Source organism: Pseudophryne corroboree, chromosome 10, assembly GCF_028390025.1.
Source record: "Pseudophryne corroboree isolate aPseCor3 chromosome 10, aPseCor3.hap2, whole genome shotgun sequence".
NCBI classification, from domain to species: Eukaryota; Metazoa; Chordata; class Amphibia; order Anura; family Myobatrachidae; genus Pseudophryne; species Pseudophryne corroboree.
The window spans coordinates 56,343,117-56,365,175 of record NC_086453.1 but is presented as its reverse complement, the minus strand read 5'-3'; the positions used below and the strand labels follow the sequence as shown (position 1 = coordinate 56,365,175).

General features: G+C 49.0%; 1 protein-coding gene across 5 annotated transcripts in view; it reads left to right on the top strand.

The window, feature by feature from the left end:
• Positions 1-22,059, top strand: part of MED25 (mediator complex subunit 25) — a 138,374-nt gene that overhangs the window by 112,423 nt on the left and 3,892 nt on the right. For 4 of the 5 annotated variants that reach the window (XM_063942428.1, XM_063942426.1, XM_063942425.1 and 1 more), the window contains exons 16-17: positions 10,660-10,767; positions 10,866-10,949. In XM_063942428.1, coding sequence (XP_063798498.1) covers positions 10,660-10,767; positions 10,866-10,949 — 192 coding nt within the window. The remainder of the gene's footprint in view (positions 1-10,659; positions 10,768-10,865; positions 10,950-22,059) is intronic. The other variant, XM_063942427.1, reaches the window with a different exon arrangement.

Here is a 22,059-nt window from a genome sequence, read left to right as displayed (position 1 = left end):
CTTTCCCCTGCTGTGCTGCACTGAAACCTGGAGGAACGTGTGGGGCTGTCTCTGGGCACACTGCCCTGCTCCCCAATAGACTGCCACTCACTCTCCATTGTGATTATAAATACCCCTGGGTCCTCCTGGCACTTATCTCCTATCTCATCACTGGCTGATTGGGGCACATTTGAAACTACATTTCTTGTTCACTGCTGGGCCCTTTGACACTGAATACCTGGGACCTGCGTGCCGGCTGAGCCCAATTGAATCCGTGTTGTACCTGGTCGGTGGTTTCGGCTTTGCTAATATGGTGAAAGACGGCCAACGCTCGGCCGTGGCCAAGTTGGAGAAGTCTGCCGCCAGTCTACCACCCAGCCGGCGCAGTCATCTCCCAAATCGTCCCCTCCTGCCCGCCCTGATCCCCCGGCTAGGGCTACCTCAGACGTGGCTATGCAGCCCTCTGCTACATCCATTCAGCAGGTATTGGAGGCTATAGCGGCCAGCGAACAACGTTTGTCGGACAAAATGGAGAAGGTGCAGTGCGATCTTTCCTTATTGCGTCAGGATGTCCAACGTATCCGGGAGCGAGTGGGTGAGGCCGAGACTCGGGTCTCTAACCTGGAGGACCTCTGTGGCCCCCTGAGACAATCCGTGTCGGCGGTTTCCCAGCAGGTCTCAACGATGCAAACCAAGCTCCTGGATATGGAGGGGCGCCTCCGTAGAAATAATGTGCGGTTCGTGGGCCTGCCTGAAAGAGAAGAGGGGGCACATCCTGAAGATTTCTTGGAGTCATGGCTCAAGGAGGCTTATGGGGCGGAATCCTTCACCTCCTAGTTTGCGGTGGAACGGGCTCACAGGGTGCCTTTCTGGCCTTTACCCCCTGGTGCCCCACCACGAACTTTCATCGCCAAATTCCTGCATTACAAAGACCGGGACTCCGTGCTGCGTCTGGGCCGCACGAAGGGTCCCCTGCTTCGGAATGGAGTCCGGGTGTCGGCATTCCCAGACTTTGCAGCGGACGTCCAGAAAGATCGGGCCCAGTTCCTGCCTATCAAGCGGCGTCTTTGTGACTTGAATCTTCCCTACTCGATGTTGTTCCCCTCCAGGCTGCGTGTGGCGGCGGACGGGGAGACTAAGTTCTTCAGTTCTCCAAGGGAGGCGGCGACCTGGCTGGACAGATATGCTCCGGGCGTCCGTCAATTAGCTCCTGACTGATATCCTGTTCCCCCTCCTAAATGGGCTGACAACATGCAAGTATATGTCAGGGAACACCCTCTAGTTTTGTTGGCTCTGGACTTTGTAGCGTAACGGTATATACACTTAGGGTTCTGCTTTTACACTGGGACTTTAGGTCTTTATGCTACGTATAGGTTTGCCGTAGGCACTTGGATCTCCAGGGTTGGGTTTGGTTAGGGATATGTGTATGCCACTGTTTGGGAAGGTATACGGGGAGGGGGGTTGGAATTTGGGTACTTTGGGTATTGTTTGTTCCTATGTGGGATTTGTTTTTTCTTTCTTCAGTTTATTGTTTTCTATATTTTTGTTCTTTTCTATGTGAGGTACTGATGTGTGGTTTTGACCGGCTAGGCTCTTGGCCCGGGGTCTGCGGACGGCAGGGTATACAGGTTACTGATTTATATGGGCGGATAGGTGCGCAGATAACCTTGATTGCGGGGTGCCTTTTTCACCCTGCGAGGTATATATGTGGTGTGTCCCAGATGGCCGTACAGACGTCATGCCTGCCTTAAAAATTTTGGCGTGGAATGTCCGGGGTATCAACATAAAAGTACTGGTACTTAAAATGATTAAGAAATACGACCCGGACATTGTCTGTTTGAGTGAGACTCATTTAGAGGGAAATAGACTGCTGTCGCTCCGCAGACCTTGGGTGGGATGGGCGTATCATTCCTCTCACTCCTCCTTTTCCCGGGGGGTGTCAGTCATGATAAAAAGAACTGTCCAGTTTGAATTGATTACGGTAAATACTGACCCCTATGGTAGGTTTGTGTTCCTCGAATGCAAATTGAATTCCTGTCATTACTTCCTGCTATCAGTGTATATTCCTCCACCTTTCTCATATGATGTATTGCAGAAGGCCACCTCATTTATTGCCTCTTCCCCTCATGCCCCTGTTATTTGCTTGGGGGACTTTAATAATGTGTTGGAAGTCTCACTGGATAGGTGGAGGTCCCCCTCGGCTCCCGGGATAGGGGGTACTCAGTCTAAATTTGCAGACTTTCTGAGTAATATGCAGTGGGTGGACGCTTGGAGGGTACGGCATCCAGCACTTAGGCAGTTCTCATGCTTCTCCGGCACACATGGTTCATTCTCTAGAATCGACCTGGCCCTGGTCTCCCCTGAGCTGCTGCCCAGAATCTTAGATGTTCATTATGAGGCGCGGGGGGTGTCCGACCATTCGCCCTTGATGTTATCTTTGGAGGTGGAGTTCCAGAGGGGACAGTCGTATTGGAAGTTACATCCATCCTGGTTAGCTCAGTTGGGCGACTGTTCATACTTGACAGTAAAGTGAGAGGGGTTTTTTGCGGATAATGTGGGCTCGGCCCCGGCTCCTGTCATTTGGGACTCCTTTAAAGCTTTTTTACGTGGTACACTGATTGGTAAAATTGCTGCACACAAATTGTCATGCAGGGAGAGGGAGAGAACACTCGAGTCCGAGTTTAGGGACCTCGAGATCCGCTATCTGGCAGAGGGTACCTCTGCACTTAAATCGCAATGGCTGACTGCTCAGGCGGCATGGCTGGCCCATCTCTCAGATAAAAACGCGCGCTCCCTTTTGTTTCGGGCCACTAATTTGTACATGCAGGCGGATAGACCGGGTAGTTTGTTGGCCCATTTAGTACACTACGACCGGCCTGGGTCTACGGTGGTGCAGATGTCTGGTCCTGATGGCTCCATTGTAGACAACACCCCAGACATTGCACGGCTGTTCCTTTCATATTACAGGGATCTGTATGAGTCTCGGCTGACGCACTCCACAGCAGACTTAGACATATACTTGAATAATGTACCCCTCTCCAGACTCTCCTCTGAGGCTAGTAATTTTCTGGAATCACCTCTGACTTTGGAGGAGGTGACCGCGGCAGTGGGTTTGTCCCCCGGCGGTAAGTCTCCGGGTTGTGATGGCATCCCCACTGAGCTGTATAAAACACATATAGAGTTCTTTGGCCCTAAGTTGCTTACTATGTTTACGGATACGTTTACTACTAATCAACTTCCTCCCTCAATGTCCGAGGCTGTTATTATAGTACTACCAAAGCCCGGCAAGGACCCCAGACTCTTGGAGTCCTATAGGCCGATCTCCCTCATTCCTACTGATGCCAAGATCCTGGCAAAAATTCTGGCGGTTCGGCTTAACTCGGTTATTAAGTCCATAATACACCAGGATCAATCTGGCTTTATGCCGGGCATGTCCACGTCTATTAATTTGCGTAGGCTGTATACTATTCTACAGGCTCCGCATGCCTTCCCCTCGGACTCGGTTGTGGTCTCCTTGGACGCGGCTAAGGCGTTCGATAGCGTTGAATGGTCCTACCTGTGGGGAGTTATGAAATGCATGGGCTTCCGCCCTAACTTTATACAATGGATCAGACTGCTATATCAAAATCCGTGTGCCAGGATCTTGGTAAATGGTTACATTTCACCCTCCTTTACCCTGTCTCTGGGTACTAGACAAGGGTGCCCCCTCTCCCCTGCCCTATTTGCTATAGCCATGGAGCCTCTGGCCTGCCTGATTAGGACACACCCGGACATTGGGGGAATCGCTACGGGCCCTTGTGTTGACAAGATCGCCCTTTATGCGGATGACCTGCTGTTATTCCTACATGATTATGCTGTCGCTATGCATATTTTGCTGCAGGTTATTGAGGAATTCGGCGGCTTTTCTGGTCTCCGTATCAATTGGCCCAAGTCATTTATTATGCCTGTTATTGGTCCTCCACCCCAGGTCCCGAAGCTTTCCCTGCCGCTATGCTGGACAGATCAGTTTAAATATCTAGGAATTCAGGTCACAAATAACCCTTCTGATTTTATACCCCTGAATCTGGACCCACTGACGCAACTGATTATACGCAAGTCGAGAGCTTGGTGCAAACTTCCACTGACAGTCACTGAAAGGGTTAATCTCATAAAAATTATAATTCTACCCAAACTATTATACATTGTTTTGCAATCCCCGGTATATATCTTCCCGGCATTCTTTAGGAAACTGAATGGTATACTATCATCCCTGATTTGGGCCAACAAAAGGCCTAGGATAGGGTTGAACACCTTCACTAGGTTGAAGGTTGATGGAGGTTTAGCCTTACCCAGCTTTCAAATGTACTACTTTGCGTCTCAGTTATCACATCTTAGCACCTGGATACAGGGCGGGGATGCCGGCACTTTACAATGGGCGTTTCTCCAGTGCTACTATCCTGGTCTCTCTCCGGAGCAGGTTTTGCTGAGTGGGAAGGTTTCTCGGTACTCTCCCCCTATTGTCTTCCAGGCCATGAAGATCTGGCTCGCTATGAGAAAACTGCTTTGGTTTGATGGCTTGGACCCGGATACTCCCCTCTGGCACTCTACTTCACTACCCGAGCTGGGGGCTCTCGAGGGCGGGGCGGTGTGGGTTCCGTACTCCATTGTCTCCATATCCCAATTGTACAGTGATGGTACGCTGAAATCGTTTCAGCAATTAAAGGAGGAATTTGGTATACCTAATTCTTATTTTTTTAGATTCCTACAACTCCGACACGCCTTGCAATCACAATTTCGGGACTCACCCCTGGCGCTCCTTCATTTTCCCATAAAGACCTTTTTAAGCTCATTGGAGCGGGTTAAGGTGATTTCTTTCACCTACTCGTACCTATTAAAAGTACTTCATGCAGACCCTCTTTCGGGACTCCGTGCGCGTTGGGAGTGTGATCTAGGCCCCATAGGCGAGGAGGACTGGGAGCTAGCCCTGGAATACCCGGGTATGGCGACTAAGTCACTCTGATTTCAACAAATACAGCTTTTTATTTTGCACAGATCCTATATGACACCGGTTCGGTTGGCCAGATTTGGGGCTGGCAATACAGCTGTTTGCCCTAAATGTGGGGCCGATGGGGGATCCTTTTGGTACCTTGTGTGGGAGTGTCCGTTCATTCAGGAGTTTTGGTCTGGGGTCAGGTCGATTCTGGAGCACACAGGGAGGCCTGGGAGTATGTTGACTTCGAGATTCTGTGAACTGGGAATGGGGGGTCCTGCTTCGGGGTCCAAGTGGGAGAGCCTCTATGCTCATAGTATTTGTGCCCTGGCCAAAGTGTGCATTGCGCGGTCATGGATGGCCCCGCGTCGCCCTACTGTATCTGCCTTTAAGGCTCTGGTTAATGACACTCTCCTTAAAGACCGCTATATATACATGAAAAACAATGCCATTTCTAAATATGAGAAAATATGGTCCCCTTGGATTACCTCTGTATACTCCTCTCCCGCCCTTGCGCTATGAGAAGCACTGCGCCCTGGTAGCGATGTGCGTCCTAGGCTCATGCAAGGCAAGGTCGCGATATCAATCTTTATTCCATATACCTCAGCTATTTTATTGTAATACTGCTTCTTGTTGTTTTTTTTTTTTTTTCTCTCCCTTTTCTGTGGTTTTTTTATTTTTATTTTTTTATTTTTTCTATGTTGTAAAAGTATCTGTAGGCTATACTACGGCCTACTAGTTAGAGTTGTAACTGCTAAATAACTGGGGGAAAAATTGAAAATGTTTAGTATGTGATTTACGACCTGTTTACGGACATTAGATTTTCCTTACACCGTGAGCTTGGTAGTACTATGGGAGCAATTGTGCATGTGATATAATGTATTATGCTTTTTGAGTTTACACAAGCTAAAAACTGTTGCATTGCTTATCCTGTATTATCCGATTTCCCATGTTTAACGCTATGTCTGTACTGGTGATCCTTTTTCGAATAAACAAACTCTATTTAAAAAAAAAAAAAAGAAGGCACCTCATTACCAAATGCAGTCCTTTCGTTCAAATAAAAGCAAAAAGGTACGTGGATCGTCCTTTCTTGCCAGAGGTAAAGGCAAGGGAAAAAAGCTGCACACAGCTAGTTCCCAGGAGCAGAAGTCCTCCCCTACGTCTGCAAAATCCACCGCATGACGCTGGGGCTTCCCTGGGGGGGGGTCAGCTCAAGTGGGGGCACGTCTTCGATTTTTCAGCCACGTCTGGGTTCACTCACAGGTGGATCCCTGGGCAATAGAGATTGTTTCTCAGGGATACAGGCTGGAATTCGAAGAGATGCCTCCTCGCCGGTTTTTCAAATCGGCTCTGCCATCTTCTCCGTCAGAAAGGGAGTTAGTGTTAACTGCAATTCAAAAATTGTATCTGCAACAGGTGATAGTCAAGGTTCCTCTTCTCCAGCAAGGATAGGGGTATTACTCAACCCTGTTTGTGGTTCCGAAACCGGACGGTTCGGTCAGACCCATTTTGAATCTGAAATCCCTGAACCTGTACTTGAAAAAGTTCAAGTTCAAGATGGAATCGCTCAGAGCGGTCATCGCCAGCCTGGAGGGGGGGGATTGGATGGTTTCCCTGGACATAAAGGATGCTTACCTTCATGTTCCGATTTTTCTTCCTCACCAGGCGTTCCTGAGATTTGCGGTACAGGACTGTCATTACCAATTTCAGACGTTGCCGTTTGGGCTTTCCACGGGCCCGAGAATTTTCACCAAGGTAATGGCGGAAATGATGGTGCTCCTGCGCAAGCAGGGTGTCACAATTATCCCATACTTGGACGATCTCCTCATAAAGGCGAGATTGCGAGAGAAGTTACTGGACAGCGTGTCACTGTCAGTGAGGACGTTACAACAGCACGGCTGGATTCTCAATATTCCGAAGTCCCAGCTGGTTCCTACAACGCGTCTGACCTTTTTGGGCCTGATTCTGGACACCGAAGAGAAAAAGGTTTTTCTTCTGATGGAAAAGGCTCAGGAGCTCATAGCTCTGGTCAGGAACCTATTAAAGCCAAAAAAGGTTTCAGTGCTTCACTGCACACGTGTCCTGGGGAAGATGGTGGCATCGTACGAAGCCATCCCCTTCGGCAGGTTCCATGCGAGGACTTTTCAATGGGACCTACTGGACAAATGGTCCGGGTCTCATTTACAAATGCATCAAAGGATCACCCTGTCTCCCAGAGCCAGGATATCTCTCCTGTGGTGGCTGCACAGTGCTCACCTCCTGGAAGGCCGCAGGTTCGGCATTCAGGACTGGATCCTGGTGACCACGGACGCAAGCCTCCGAGGTTGGGGAGCAGTCACACTGGGAAGAAATTTCCAAGGTCTCTGGTCAAGTCTAGAGACTTGTCTCCACATCAACGTCCTGGAGTTGAGGGCCATATACAACGGCCTACGTCAAGCGGAGGCATTACTTCGGGACAAACCGGTTCTGATTCAGTCGGACAATGTCACAGCAGTGGCTCATGTAAACCGCCAAGGCGGCACAAGGAGCAGAGTGGCCATGGCAGAAACAACCAGGATTCTTCGCTGGGCGGAGAATCATGTAAGTGCACTGTTGGCAGTGTTCATCCCGGGGGTGGACAACTGGGAAGTGGACTTCCTCAGCAGACACGACCTGCATCCGGGAGAGTGGGGACTTCCATCACGAAGTCTTCGCACAGATCGCGGGTCGGTGGGGACTGCCTCAGATAGACGTGATGGCGTCCCGTCTCAACAAAAAGCTAAAGCGATATTGCGCCAGAGACCCTCAGGCGGTAGCTGTAGACGGTCTGGTGACACCATGGGTGTTCAGATCGGTCTATGTGTTCCCTCCTTTGCCTCTCATACCCAAGGTTTTGAGAATAATAAGGCAAAGAAGAGTGAGAACAATCCTCATCGTTCCAGATTGGCCACGAAGGACTTGGTATCCGGATCTGCAAGAGTTGCTCACAGAAGATCCGTGGCCTCTTCCTCTAAGGCAGGACCTGCTGCAACAGGGGCCCTGTCTGTTCCCAGACTTACCGCGGCTGCATTTGACAGCATGGCGGTTGAACGCCAGATCCTAGCGAAAAAAGGTATTCCGGAAGAGGTCATTCCTACCCTGATTAAGGCTACGTGACATCAAAACATTATCACCGCATATGGCGAAAATATGTTTCTTGGTGTGAGGCCAGGACTGCTCCTACGGAGGAGTTCCATTTGGGCCGTCTACTTCACTTCCTTCAAACAGGAGTTAATTTGGGCCTAAAATTAGGATCCATAAAAGGTTCAAATTTCGGCCTTGTCCATTTTCTTTCAAAAAGAATTGGCTTCTCTTCCTGAAGTACAGACATTTGTGAAGGGAGTGCTGCATATTCAGCCTCCTTTTATACCTCCGGTGGCGCCTTGGGATCTTAACGTGGTATTAAGTTTCCTCAAGTCACCTTGGTTTGAACCACTCAAAACAGTGGAGTTGAAATATCTCACTTGGAAGGTGGTCATGTTGTTGGCCTTAGCTTCTGCAAGGCGTGTTTCGGAATTAGCAGCTTTGTCATATAAAAGTCCCCATCTGGTTTTTCACGTGGATAGGGCAGAATTGAGAACTCGTCCTCAATTCCTGCCTTAAGTGGTCTCATCTTTTCATATGAACCAACCTATTGTCGTGCCTGTGGCTACGCGAGACTTGGAGGATTCCGAGTCACTTGATGTGGTCAGGGCTTTGAAGATTTATGTGGCCAGAACAGCTAGGGTCAGGAAGACAGAGGTGCTGTTTATCCTGTATGCAGCCAATAAGGTTGGCGCACCTGCTTCAAAGCAGACTATTGCTCGCTGGATCTGTAACACGATTCAGCAAGCACATTCTTCGGCAGGATTGCCATTGCCAAAATCGGTTAAGGCCCATTCCACTAGGAAGGTGGGCTCTTCTTGTGCGGCTGCCAGAGGGGTCTCGGCATTACAGTTGTGCCGAGCAGATACTTGGTCGGGATCAAACACCTTTGCAAGGTTCTATAAGTTTGATACCCTAGCTGAGGAGGACCTCCTGTTTGCTCAATCAGTGCTGCAGTCATCCGCACTCTCCCGCCCGTTTGGGAGCTTTGGTATAATCCCCATGGTCCTTACGGAGTCCCAGCATCCTCTAGGATGTTAGAGAAAATAAGATTTTACACTTGCCAGTAAATCTATTTCTCGTAGTCCGTAGTGGATGCTGGGCGCCCGTCCCAAGTGCGGACTTCTTCTGCAAGACTTGTATATAGTTATTGCTTACATAAGGGTTATATTATAGTTCATCGGTTTGGACCGAGACTATGTTGTTTGTTCATACTGTTAACTGGGTAGTTTATCACAAGTTATACGGTGTGATTGGTGTGGCTGGTATGAATCTTGCCCTTGGATTAACAAAAATCCTTTCCTCGTACTGTCCATCTCCTCTGGGCACAGTTTCTCTAACTGAGGTCTGGAGGAGGGGCATAGAGGGAGGAGCCAGTGCACACCCAGAGTCTAAAGTCTTTCTTAAAGTGCCCATGTCTCCTGCGGAGCCCGTCTATTCCCCATGGTCCTTACGGAGTCCCAGCATCCTCTACGGACTACGAGAAATAGATTTACCGGTAAGTGTAAAATCTTATTTTATCTGTCCGTAGCCAATAAGCAAAAATGGCATTAGAACCTCCTGGTGGTGAGGTTGGTGTATTACAGGGCTATAGCATCTATTGGGCCCCCTACAGATCCAGTCAGTATAATTGATTAGTTTTATATTCAGTTACATTTATCCTTCTCTAGGCTTCTAGTCATTTGTGTTGCCTGTTGCTGGTTTTCTCTGTAGCTATATTACAAGTTGTGTATGCAATATGTCACTATATAGAGCCTCCAGCTTCTTACCCAGTGACTGACTAGTCTCTGCTGTTTATCATCGGCATGCTGTTTATCATCGGCATTGGGGGAGGCACAGACAGCTTCCAGTGGCCCGCAGAACGTGGATAACACCACATTTAGTAGCCTTAGACTCACGTTTTAATGAAAACACACACTAGTGAGTGTAAGGCCTAATTAGTTTGGCGTGGTGTATACTGTATGTAGATTAGGAGGGGTTTGATTATATCAGTCACGTTCTACTGCTGCAACATACCCCACATACTGTACTGATGGTCTCCTGGCTGGAATGACCCCCAAGGTACATGTTCCCTCAACACTGTTACCATAAACACTGGTAATGAAAGAAAACACTTGCTATAACACATTACCCACATTCCTGGATAAGGTCTATTCCCACGCTTTCATCTCATGACCGGAACAGTGCGTTTTCTAGATCCTGGGTGCTGCGCATTCTGGGGGTAATTCTGAGTTGATCGCAGCAGGATTTTTGTTAGCAGTTGGGCAAAACCATGTGCACTGCAGGGTGGGGGGGGGGGCAGATATAACATGTGCAGAGAGAGTTAGATTTGGGTGCGGTGTGTTCAATCTGCAATCTAAATTGCAGTGTAAAAATAGAGCAGCCAGTATTTACCCTGCACAGAAACAAAATAACCCACCCAAATCTAACTCTTTCTGCAAATGTTATATCTGCCTCCCCTGCAGTGCACATGGTTTTGCCCAACTGCTAAAAAATTTCCTGCTGCGATCAACTCAGAATGACCCCCTCTGTATCTGGCGGGAACGTTAGTCCTGGTATGTGCAGCCTTGGGTTTTGTGATGTCCTGTCAGTCTGTCTTGTTCTTGTAGATGGGGGCAGCTCAGTCTATGGCTGCGGGATCTGTACAGTCTAACCCTCAGGGCTTCTTATCCAAGCAGCCTGGTGCTCTGCCCGTTACACAGAGCGTGGCGCAGCAGGTAAACATTCAGAGTAGCCAGTCAGCTGTTTATTTGTCCGGGATACATTCTTGCAACCAGAACATCAAGGTTTTATTTTCCCTTTACTCTTCCTCCAGATGCCAGGACAGCAGGTAGCCCCAGGCATGCCGTCTGTGAACCAGGTTGCTATGATGGATGAACAGCAGAGGTCGCAGAACCTGGTGAGCTTCTACAGCGACGTTCATGACCTGTATTGCTTTGTTTTACATACAGCGTCGTGTTCTTGGGTCAGTGGAACACATCTACCCTGACTGTATATAGAACCCAGGTCCTTTAGAAACTCTCAGCGCTGTCAATGCTACACGAATATGATTACATTCAGGATTTATCTGTATTTAATTCTTCCACCTCCACAATCCAAATCAAATTTCCAGATATATTAAAAACAAAGTCTATTTTATTCTTAAAAACTTCTTGTATCAAATCCAATACATAGCGTTCCAACAGTTTTGTGCATCAACAGAGATAATATTTGGAATTGCCTCACCGGACTCTCTAGACGCTGATTCATGCGGTGTTTCTTTTCCGTCTGGGATCGGTGCTGCCATGAGTAAGACCCTGCACGGTAGAAACGCGTCGGCGGCTGGAGTGGATATGGTCACTATCGTTTTTAAGATTGAAAAGCTTTCTACATACTAGCGGGCCAACGGTGGGGAGGACCGAGAGGAACAGTAAACGTATACCGGGAGACGACCAGCGGTGAGAGTGATCCCATGCTTATACACCTGTGAATACTTGTAAGGTGTCGGGATATAGCAATCAACTACAGCTACATCCAGGAGGTCAGGCGCCTTGCTGGCAGCACCGATCCCAGACGGATAAGAAACACCGCATGAATCGGCGTCTAGAGAGTCCGGTGAGGCAATTCCAAATTTCTCTATCGTCCTAGTGGATGCTGGGGTTCCTGAAAGGACCATGGGGAATAGCGGCTCCGCAGGAGACAGGGCACAAAAAGTAAAGCTTTAGGATCAGGTGGTGTGCACTGGCTCCTCCCCCTATGACCCTCCTCCAAGCCTCAGTTAGATTTTTGTGCCCGGCCGAGAAGGGTGCAATCTAGGTGGCTCTCCTAAAGAGCTGCTTAGAAAAGTTTAGCTTAGGTTTTTTATTTTACAGTGAGTCCTGCTGGCAACAGGATCACTGCAACGAGGGACTTAGGGGAGAAGAAGTGAACTCACCTGCGTGCAGGATGGATTGGCTTCTTGGCTACTGGACATTAGCTCCAGAGGGACGATCACAGGTACAGCCTGGATGGTCACCGGAGCCTCGCCGCCGGCCCCCTTGCAGATGCTGAAACGAGAAGAGGTCCAGAATCGGCGGCAGAAGACTCCTCAGTCTTCTTAAGGTAGCGCACAGCACTGCAGCTGTGCGCCATTTTCCTCTCAGCACACTTCACACGGCAGTCACTGAGGGTGCAGGGCGCTGGGAGGGGGGCGCCCTGGGAGGCAAATGAAAACCTTTTTTTGGCTAAAAATACCTCACATATAGCCTCCGGGGGCTATATGGAGATATTTAACCCCTGCCAGAATCCGTTAAGAGCGGGAGACGAGGCCGCCGAAAAAGGGGCGGGGCCTATCTCCTCAGCACACAGCGCCATTTTCCCTCACAGAAAGGCTGGAGGGAAGGCTCCCAGGCTCTCCCCTGCACTGCACTACAGAAACAGGGTTAAAACAGAGAGGGGGGGCACTAATTTGGCGTTAGAAATATATAAAAGATGCTATAAGGGAAAACACTTATATAAGGTTGTCCCTATATAATTATAGCGTTTTTGGTGTGTGCTGGCAAACTCTCCCTCTGTCTCTCCAAAGGGCTAGTGGGTCCTGTCCTCTATCAGAGCATTCCCTGTGTGTGTGCTGTGTGTCGGTACGTGTGTGTCGACATGTATGAGGACGATGTTGGTGAGGAGGCGGAGCAATTGCCTGTAATGGTGATGTCACTCTCTAGGGAGTCGACACCGGAATGGATGGCTTATTTAGGGAATTACGTGATAATGTCAACACGCTGCAAGGTCGGTTGACGACATGAGACGGCCGACAAACAATTAGTACCGGTCCAGACGTCTCAGAAACACCGTCAGGGGTTTTAAAACGCCCGTTTACTTTAGTCGGTCGACACAGACACAGACACGGACACTGAATCCAGTGTCGACGGTGAATAAACAAACGTATTCCTTATTAGGGCCACACGTTAAGGGCAATGAAGGAGGTGTTACATATTTCTGATACTACAAGTACCACAAAAGAGGGTATTATGTGGGATGTGAAAAAACTACCGTAGTTTTTCCTGAATCAGATAAATTAAATGAAGTGTGTGATGATACGTGGGTTCCCCCCGATAGAAAATATGGGCGGTATACCCTTTCCCGCCAGAAGTTAGGGCGCGTTGGGAAACACCCCTTAGGGTGGATAAGGCGCTCACACGCTTATCAAAACAAGTGGCGGTACCGTCTATAGATAGGGCCGTCCTCAAGGAGCCAGCTGACAGGAGGCTGGAAAAATATCATAAAAAGTATATACACACATACGGGTGTTATACTGCGACCAGCGATCGCCTCAGCCTGGATGTGCAGAGCTGGGGTGGCTTGGTCGGATTCCCTGACTAAAAATATTGATACCCTTGACAGGGACAGTATTTTATTGACTATAGAGCATTTAAAGGATGTATTTCTATATATGCGAGATGCACAGAGGGATATTTGCACTCTGGCATCAAGAGTAAGTGCGATGTCCATATCTGCCAGAAGATGTTTATGGACACGACAGTGGTCAGGTGATGCAGATTCCAAACGGCACAAAGGTGTATTGCCGTATAAAGGAAGAGGAGTTATTTGGGGTCGGTCCATCGGACCTGGTGGCCAGGGCAACTGCTGGAAAATCCACCGTTTTTACCCTAAGTCACATCTCTGCAGAAAAAGACACCGTCTTTTCAGCTTCAGTCCTTTCGTCCCTATAAGAGTCATATCTGCCCAGGGATAGAGGAAAGGGAAGAAGACTGCAGCAGGCAGCCCATTCCCAGGAACAGAAGCGTTCCACCGCTTCTGACAAGCTCTCAGCATGACGCTGAGACCGTACAGGACCCCTGGATCCTACAAGTAGTATCCCAGGGGTACAGATTGGAATGTCGAGACGTTTCCCCTGCGCAGGCTCCTGAAGTCTGCTTTACCAAGGTCTCCCTCCGACAAGGAGGCAGTATGGGAAAAAATTTCACGAGCTGTATTCCCAGCAGGTGATAATTAAATTACCCCTCCTACAACAAGAAAAGGGGTATTATTCCACACTATATTGTGGTACTGAAGCCAGAAGGCTAGGTGAGACCTATTCTAAATCTAAAAAAAAAAATTTTGAACACTTACAAAGGTTCAAATCAAGATGGAGTCACTCAGAGCAGTGATAACGAACCGGGAAGAAGGGGACTATCTGGTGTCCCGAGACATCAGGGATGCTTACCTCCATGTCCCAAATTTGCCCTTATCACTAAGGGTACCTCAGGTTCGTGGTACAGAACTGTCACTATCAGTTTCTGACGCTGCCGTTTGGATTGTCTACGGCACCCCGGGTCTTTACCAAGGTAATGGCCGAAATGATGGTTCTTCTTCGAAGAAAAGGCGTCTTAATTATCCCTTACTTGGACGATCTCCTGATAAGGGCAAAGTCCAGGAGGTCGGAGTTGGAGGTCGGAGTAGCACTATCTCGGATACTGTTACAACAGCAGGGGTGGATTCTAAATATTCCAAAATCGCAGCTGATCCCGACAACAAGTCTCCTGTGCTTAGGGATGATTCTGGACACAGTCCAGAAAAAGGTGTTTCTCCCGGAAGAGAAAGCCAGGGAGTTATCCGAGCTAGTCAGGAACCTCCTAAAATCAGTGCATCATTGCACAAGGGCCATGGTAAAAAAATGGTGACTTCCTTCGAAGCAATTCCAGTCGGCAGATTTCATGCAAGAACTTTTCAGTGGGATCTGCTGGACAAATGGTCCGGATCGCATCTTCAGATGCATCAGCGGATAACCCTATATCCAAGGACAAGGGTGTCTCTCCTGTGGTGGTTACAGAGTGCTCATCTTCTAGAGGGCCGCAGATTCGGCATTCAGTTTTGGATGTTGGTGACCACGGAGGCCAGCCCGAGAGGCTGGGGAGCAGTCACACAAGGAAAAAATTTCCAGGGAGTGTGATCAAGTCTGGAGATTTTTCTCCACATAAATATAGCTAAGGGTAAATTTATAATGCTCTAAGCTTAGCAAGACCTCTGCTTCAAGGTCAGCCGGTATTGATCCGGTGGGATAAAACATCACGGCAGTCGCCCACGTAAATAGACAGGGCGGCACAAGAAGCAGGAGGGCAGTGGCAAAAACTGCAAGGACTTTTCGCTGGGCGGAAAATCATGTGATAGCACTGTCAGCAGTGTTTCATTCCGGGAATGGAAACTGGGAAGCAGACTTCCTCAGTAGGCACGACCTCCACCCGGCAGAGTGGGAACTTCATGGGGAAGTTTTCCACATAATTGTAAACCGTTGGGAATTACCAAAGGTGGACATGATGGCGTCCCGTCTGAACAAAAAACGGGACAGGTATTGCGCCAGGTTAAGAGACCCTCAGGCAATAGCTGTGGACGTTCTGGTAACACCGTGGGTGTACCAGTCGGTGTATGTGTTCCATCCTCTGCTTTTCATACCTAAGGTACTGAGAATTATAAGACGTAGAGGAGTAAGAACTATACTCATGGCTCCGGATTGGCCAAGAAGGACTTGGTACCCGGAACTTCAAGAGATGCTCACAGAGGACTTATGGTCTCTGCCGCTAAGAAGGGACTTGTTTCAGCAAGTACCATGTCTGTTCCAAGACTTACCGCAGCTGCGTTTGACGGCATGGCGGTGGAACGCCGGATCCTAAGGGAAAAGGCATTCAGGAAGAGGTCATTCCTACCCTGGTCAAAGCCAGAAAGGAGGTGACCGCACAACATTATCACCACATGTGGCGAAAATATGTTGCGTGGTGTGAGGCCAGGAAGGCCCCACGAAGAAATTTCAACTCGGTCGATTCCTGCATTTCTTGCAAACAGGAGTGTCTATGGGCCTCAAATTGGGGTCCATTAAGGTTCAAATTTCGGCCCTGTCGATTTTTCTTCCAGAAAGAATTGGCTTCAGTTCCTGAAGTCCAGAAGTTTGTCAAGGGAGTATTGCATATACAACCCCCTTTTGTGCCTCCAGTGGCACTGTGGGATCTCAACGTAGTTCTGGGATTCCTCAAAACACATTGGTTTAAAACCAGTCAAATCTGTGGATTTGAAGCATCTCACATGAAAAGTGACCATGCTCTTGGCCCTGGCCTGGACCAGGCGAGTGTCAAATTGGTGGTTTTTTCTCAAAAAAGCCATATCTGTTTGTCCATTCGGACAGGGCAGAGCTGCGGACTCGTCCCCAGTTCTCTCCCTAAGGTGGTGTCAGTGTTTCACCTGAACCAGCTTATTGTGGTGCCTTGCACCTACTAGGGACTTGGAGGACTCCAAGTTGCTAGATGTTGTCAGGGCCCTGAAAATATGTTTCTCTATCGTCCTAGTGGATGCTGGGGTTCCTGAAAGGACCATGGGGAATAGCGGCTCCGCAGGAGACAGGGCACAAAAAGTAAAGCTTTTCCAGATCAGGTGGTGTGCACTGGCTCCTCCCCCTATGACCCTCCTCCAGACTCCTGTTAGATTTTTGTGCCCGGCCGAGAAGGGTGCAATCTAGGTGGCTCTCCTAAAGAGCTGCTTAGAAAAAGTTTAGCTAGGTTTTTTATTTTACAGTGATTCCTGCTGGCAACAGGATCACTGCAGCGAGGGACTGAGGGGAGAAGGAGTCAACTCACCTGCGTGCAGGATGGATTGGCTTCTTGGCTACTGGACATCAAGCTCCAGAGGGACGATCACAGGTACAGCCTGGATGGTCACCGGAGCCGCGCCGCCGGCCCCCTTGCAGATGCTGAAGTCAGAAGAGGTCCAGAATCGGCGGCTGAAGACTCCTGCAGTCTTCTAAAGGTAGCGCACAGCACTGCAGCTGTGCGCCATTTTCCTCTCAGCACACTTCACACGGCAGTCACTGAGGGTGCAGGGCGCTGGGAGGGGGGCGCCCTGGGAGGCAAATGTAACCTATATAAAGGCTAAAAATACCTCACATATAGCCCCCAGAGGCTATATGGAGATATTTAACCCCTGCCTGATTTCTCTAAATAGCGGGAGACGAGCCCGCCAGAAAAGGGGCGGGGCCTATCTCCTCAGCACACGGCGCCATTTCCTCTCACAGCTCCGCTGGTCAGGACGGCTCCCAAGTCTCTCCCCTGCACTGCACTACAGAAACAGGGTAAAACAGAGAGGGGGGGCAAATTTATGGCGATATTTTGATATAACAAAGCAGCTATAAGGGTGCACTTATTATAAGGCTATCCCTGATATATATATATATAGCGCTTTTGGTGTGTGCTGGCAAACTCTCCCTCTGTCTCCCCAAAGGGCTAGTGGGTCCTGTCTTCGTTAGGAGCATTCCCTGTGTGTCTGCTGTGTGTCGGTACGTGTGTGTCGACATGTATGAGGACGATATTGGCGTGGAGGCGGAGCAATTGCCAAATATGAGGATGTCACCCCCTAGGGAGTCGACACCAGAATGGATGCCTTTATTTATGGAACTACGGGATAGTGTCAACACGCTAAAGCAGTCGTTTGACGACATGAGACGGCCGGACAATCAATTAGTGCCTGTCCAGGCGACTCAAACACCGTCAGGGGCTGTGAAACGCCCTTTGCCTCAGTCGGTCGACACAGACCCAGACACAGGCGATGACTCCAGTGGTGACGGTGATGAATCAACCGTATTTTCCAGTAGGGCCACACGTTATATGATTTTGGCAATGAAGGAGGCGTTACATTTAGCTGATACTACAGGTACCACTAAACAGGGTATTATGTGGGGTGTGAAAAAACTACCTATAGTTTTTCCTGAATCAGAAGAACTAAATGACGTGTGTAATGAAGCGTGGGTTGCCCCTGATAAAAAGCTGATAATTTCAAAGAAATTACTGGCATTATACCCTTTCCCGCCAGAGGTTAGGGAGCGCTGGGAAACACCTCCTAGGGTGGACAAGGCGCTAACACGCTTATCTAAACAAGTGGCGTTACCCTCTCCTGAGACGGCCGCACTTAAAGATCCATCAGATAGGAGGATGGAAAATATCCAAAAAAGTATATACACACATGCAGGTGTTATACTACGACCAGCTATAGCGACTGCCTGGATGTGCAGTGCTGGGGTAGTTTGGTCAGAGTCCCTGATTGAAAATATTGATACCCTGGACAGGGACAATATTTTACTGTCGTTAGAACAAATAAAGGATGCATTTCTTTATATGCGTGATGCACAGAGGGATATCTGCACACTGGCATCACGGGTAAGTGCTATGTCCATTTCGGCCAGAAGAGCTTTATGGACGCGACAGTGGACAGGCGATGCGGATTCAAAACGGCATATGGAAGTTTTGCAGTATAAAGGGGAGGAGTTATTTGGAGTCGGTCTATCAGATTTGGTGGCCACGGCTACAGCCGGGAAATCCACCTTTCTACCTCAAGTCACTCCCCAACAGAAAAAGGCACCGACCTTTCAACCGCAGCCCTTTCGTTCCTTTAAAAATAAGAGAGCAAAGGGCTATTCATATCTGCCACGAGGCAGAGGTCGAGGGAAGAGACAGCAACAGGCAGCTCCTTCCCAGGATCAGAAGCCCTCCCCGGCTTCTACAAAAGCCTCAGCATGACGCTGGGGCTTCTCAAGCGGACTCGGGGACGGTGGGGGGTCGTCTCAAAAATTACAGCGCGCAGTGGGCTCACTCGCAAGTAGATCCCTGGATCCTGCAGATAATATCTCAGGGGTACAGGTTGGAATTAGAGACAGATCCACCTCGCCGTTTCCTGAAGTCTGCTTTACCAACGTCCCCCTCCGAAAGGGAGACGGTTTTGGAAGCCATTCACAAGCTGTACTCTCAGCAGGTGATAGTCAAGGTACCTCTTCTGCAACAAGGGAAGGGGTATTATTCCACTCTTTTTGTGGTACCGAAGCCGGATGGCTCGGTAAGGCCTATTCTAAATCTGAAGTCCTTGAACCTGTACATAAAGAAGTTCAAGTTCAAGATGGAGTCACTCAGAGCAGTGATAGCGAACCTGGAAGAGGGGGACTTTATGGTATCCTTGGACATCAAGGATGCGTATCTCCACGTTCCAATTTACCCCTCACACCAGGGGTACCTCAGGTTCGTTGTACAAAACTGTCACTATCGGTTTCAGACGCTGCCGTTCGGATTGTCCACGGCACCTCGGGTCTTTACAAAGGTAATGGCCGAGATGATGATTCTTCTTCGAAGAAAAGGCGTATTAATTATCCCATACTTGGACGATCTCCTAATAAGGGCAAGGTCCAGAGAACAGCTAGAGATGGGATTAGCACTGTCTCAAGAAGTGCTAAAACAGCACGGGTGGATTCTGAATATTCCAAAATCCCAGTTAATGCCGACAACTCGTCTGCTGTTCCTAGGGATGATTCTGGACACGGTTCAGAAAAAGGTTTTTCTCCCGGAGGAAAAAGCCAAGGAGTTATCCGAGCTTGTCAGGAACCTCCTAAAACCAGGAAAGGTGTCTGTACATCAATGCACAAGAGTCCTGGGAAAAATGGTGGCTTCTTACGAAGCAATTCCATTCGGCAGATTCCACGCAAGAATTTTCCAAAGGGATCTGTTGGACAAATGGTCAGGGTCGCATCTTCAGATGCACCTACGGATAACCCTGTCTCCAAGGACAAGGGTGTCTCTTCTGTGGTGGTTGCAGAGTCCTCATCTATTGGAGGGCCGCAGATTCGGCATACAGGATTGGATCCTGGTGACCACGGACGCCAGCCTGAGAGGCTGGGGAGCAGTCACACAAGGAAGAAACTTCCAGGGAGTATGGACGAGCCTGGAAACGTCTCTTCACATAAACATTCTGGAACTAAGAGCAATATACAATGCTCTAAGCCAGGCAGAACCTCTGCTTCAAGGAAAACCGGTGTTGATCCAGTCGGACAACATCACGGCAGTCGCCCATGTGAACAGACAGGGCGGCACAAGAAGCAGGAGTGCAATGGCAGAAGCTGCAAGGATTCTTCGCTGGGCAGAGAATCATGTGATAGCACTGTCAGCAGTGTTCATCCCGGGAGTGGACAACTGGGAAGCAGACTTCCTCAGCAGACACGATCTTCACCCGGGAGAGTGGGGACTTCATCCAGAAGTCTTCCACATGCTGGTAACCCGTTGGGAAAGACCAATGGTGGACATGATGGCGTCTCGCCTCAACAAAAAACTGGACAGGTATTGCGCCAGGTCAAGAGATCCGCAGGCAATAGCTGTGGACGCGTTGGTAACGCCTTGGGTGTACCAGTCGGTGTATGTGTTTCCTCCTCTGCCTCTCATACCAAAAGTATTGAGAATTATACGGCAAAGAGGCGTGAGAACGATACTAGTGGTTCCGGATTGGCCAAGAAGGACTTGGTACCCGGAACTTCAAGAGATGATCACGGAAGATCCGTGGCCTCTACCTCTAAGGAGGGACTTGCTTCAGCAGGGTCCCTGTCTGTTTCAAGACTTACCGCGGCTGCGTTTGACGGCATGGCGGTTGAACGCCGGATCCTAAAGGAAAAAGGCATGCCGGAAGAAGTCATTCCTACTTTGATTAAAGCAAGGAAGGAAGTAACCGTGCAACATTATCACCGAATTTGGCGAAAATATGTTGCGTGGTGCGAAGATCGGAGTGCTCCGACGGAGGAATTTCAACTGGGTCGATTCCTACATTTCCTGCAATCAGGATTGTCTATGGGTCTCAAATTGGGATCTATTAAGGTTCAAATTTCGGCCCTGTCGATTTTCTTTCAAAAAGAATTGGCTTCAGTCCCTGAAGTCCAGACCTTTGTTAAGGGAGTGCTGCATATACAGCCTCCTGTGGTGCCTCCAGTGGCACCGTGGGATCTCAATGTGGTTTTGGACTTCCTAAAATCTCATTGGTTTGAACCACTAAAAAAGGTGGATTTGAAATATCTCACATGGAAAGTGACCATGCTTCTAGCCCTGGCTTCGGCCAGGAGAGTGTCAGAACTGGCAGCTTTATCTTACAAAAGCCCATATCTGATTTTCCATTCGGACAGGGCAGAACTGCGGACTCGTCCGCATTTTCTCCCTAAGGTGGTGTCAGCATTTCATCTGAACCAGCCTATTGTAGTGCCTGCGGCTACAAGTGACTTGGAGGACTCCAAGTTACTGGACGTTGTCAGAGCATTAAAAATATATATTGCAAGGACAGCTGGAGTCAGAAAATCTGACTCGTTGTTTATATTGTATGCACCCAACAAGATGGGTGCTCCTGCGTCTAAGCAGACGATTGCTCGTTGGATCTGTAGCACAATCCAACTTGCACATTCTGTGGCAGGCCTGCCACAGCCTAAATCTGTAAAGGCCCACTCCACAAGGAAGGTGGGCTCATCTTGGGCGGCTGCCCGAGGGGTCTCGGCATTACAACTCTGCCGAGCAGCTACGTGGTCAGGGGAGAACACGTTTGTAAAATTTTACAAATTTGATACTCTGGCTAAGGAGGACCTGGAGTTCTCTCATTCGGTGCTGCAGAGTCATCCGCACTCTCCCGCCCGTTTGGGAGCTTTGGTATAATCCCCATGGTCCTTTCAGGAACCCCAGCATCCACTAGGACGATAGAGAAAATAAGATTTTACTTACCGATAAATCTATTTCTCGGAGTCCGTAGTGGATGCTGGGCGCCCATCCCAAGTGCGGATTATCTGCAATAATTGTACATAGTTATTGTTAACTAATTCGGGTTATTGTTGAAGGAAGCCATCTTTCAGAGGCTCCGCTGTTATCATACTGTTAACTGGGTTTAGATCACAAGTTGTACGGTGTGATTGGTGTGGCTGGTATGAGTCTTACCCGGGATTCAAAATCCTCCCTTATTGTGTACGCTCGTCCGGGCACAGTACCTAACTGGAGTCTGGAGGAGGGTCATAGGGGGAGGAGCCAGTGCACACCACCTGATCTGGAAAAGCTTTACTTTTTGTGCCCTGTCTCCTGCGGAGCCGCTATTCCCCATGGTCCTTTCAGGAACCCCAGCATCCACTACGGACTCCGAGAAATAGATTTATCGGTAAGTAAAATCTTATTTTCCAGGACGGCTGGAGTCAGGAAAACTGACTTGCTGTTATCCTGTATGCACCCAAAAAACTG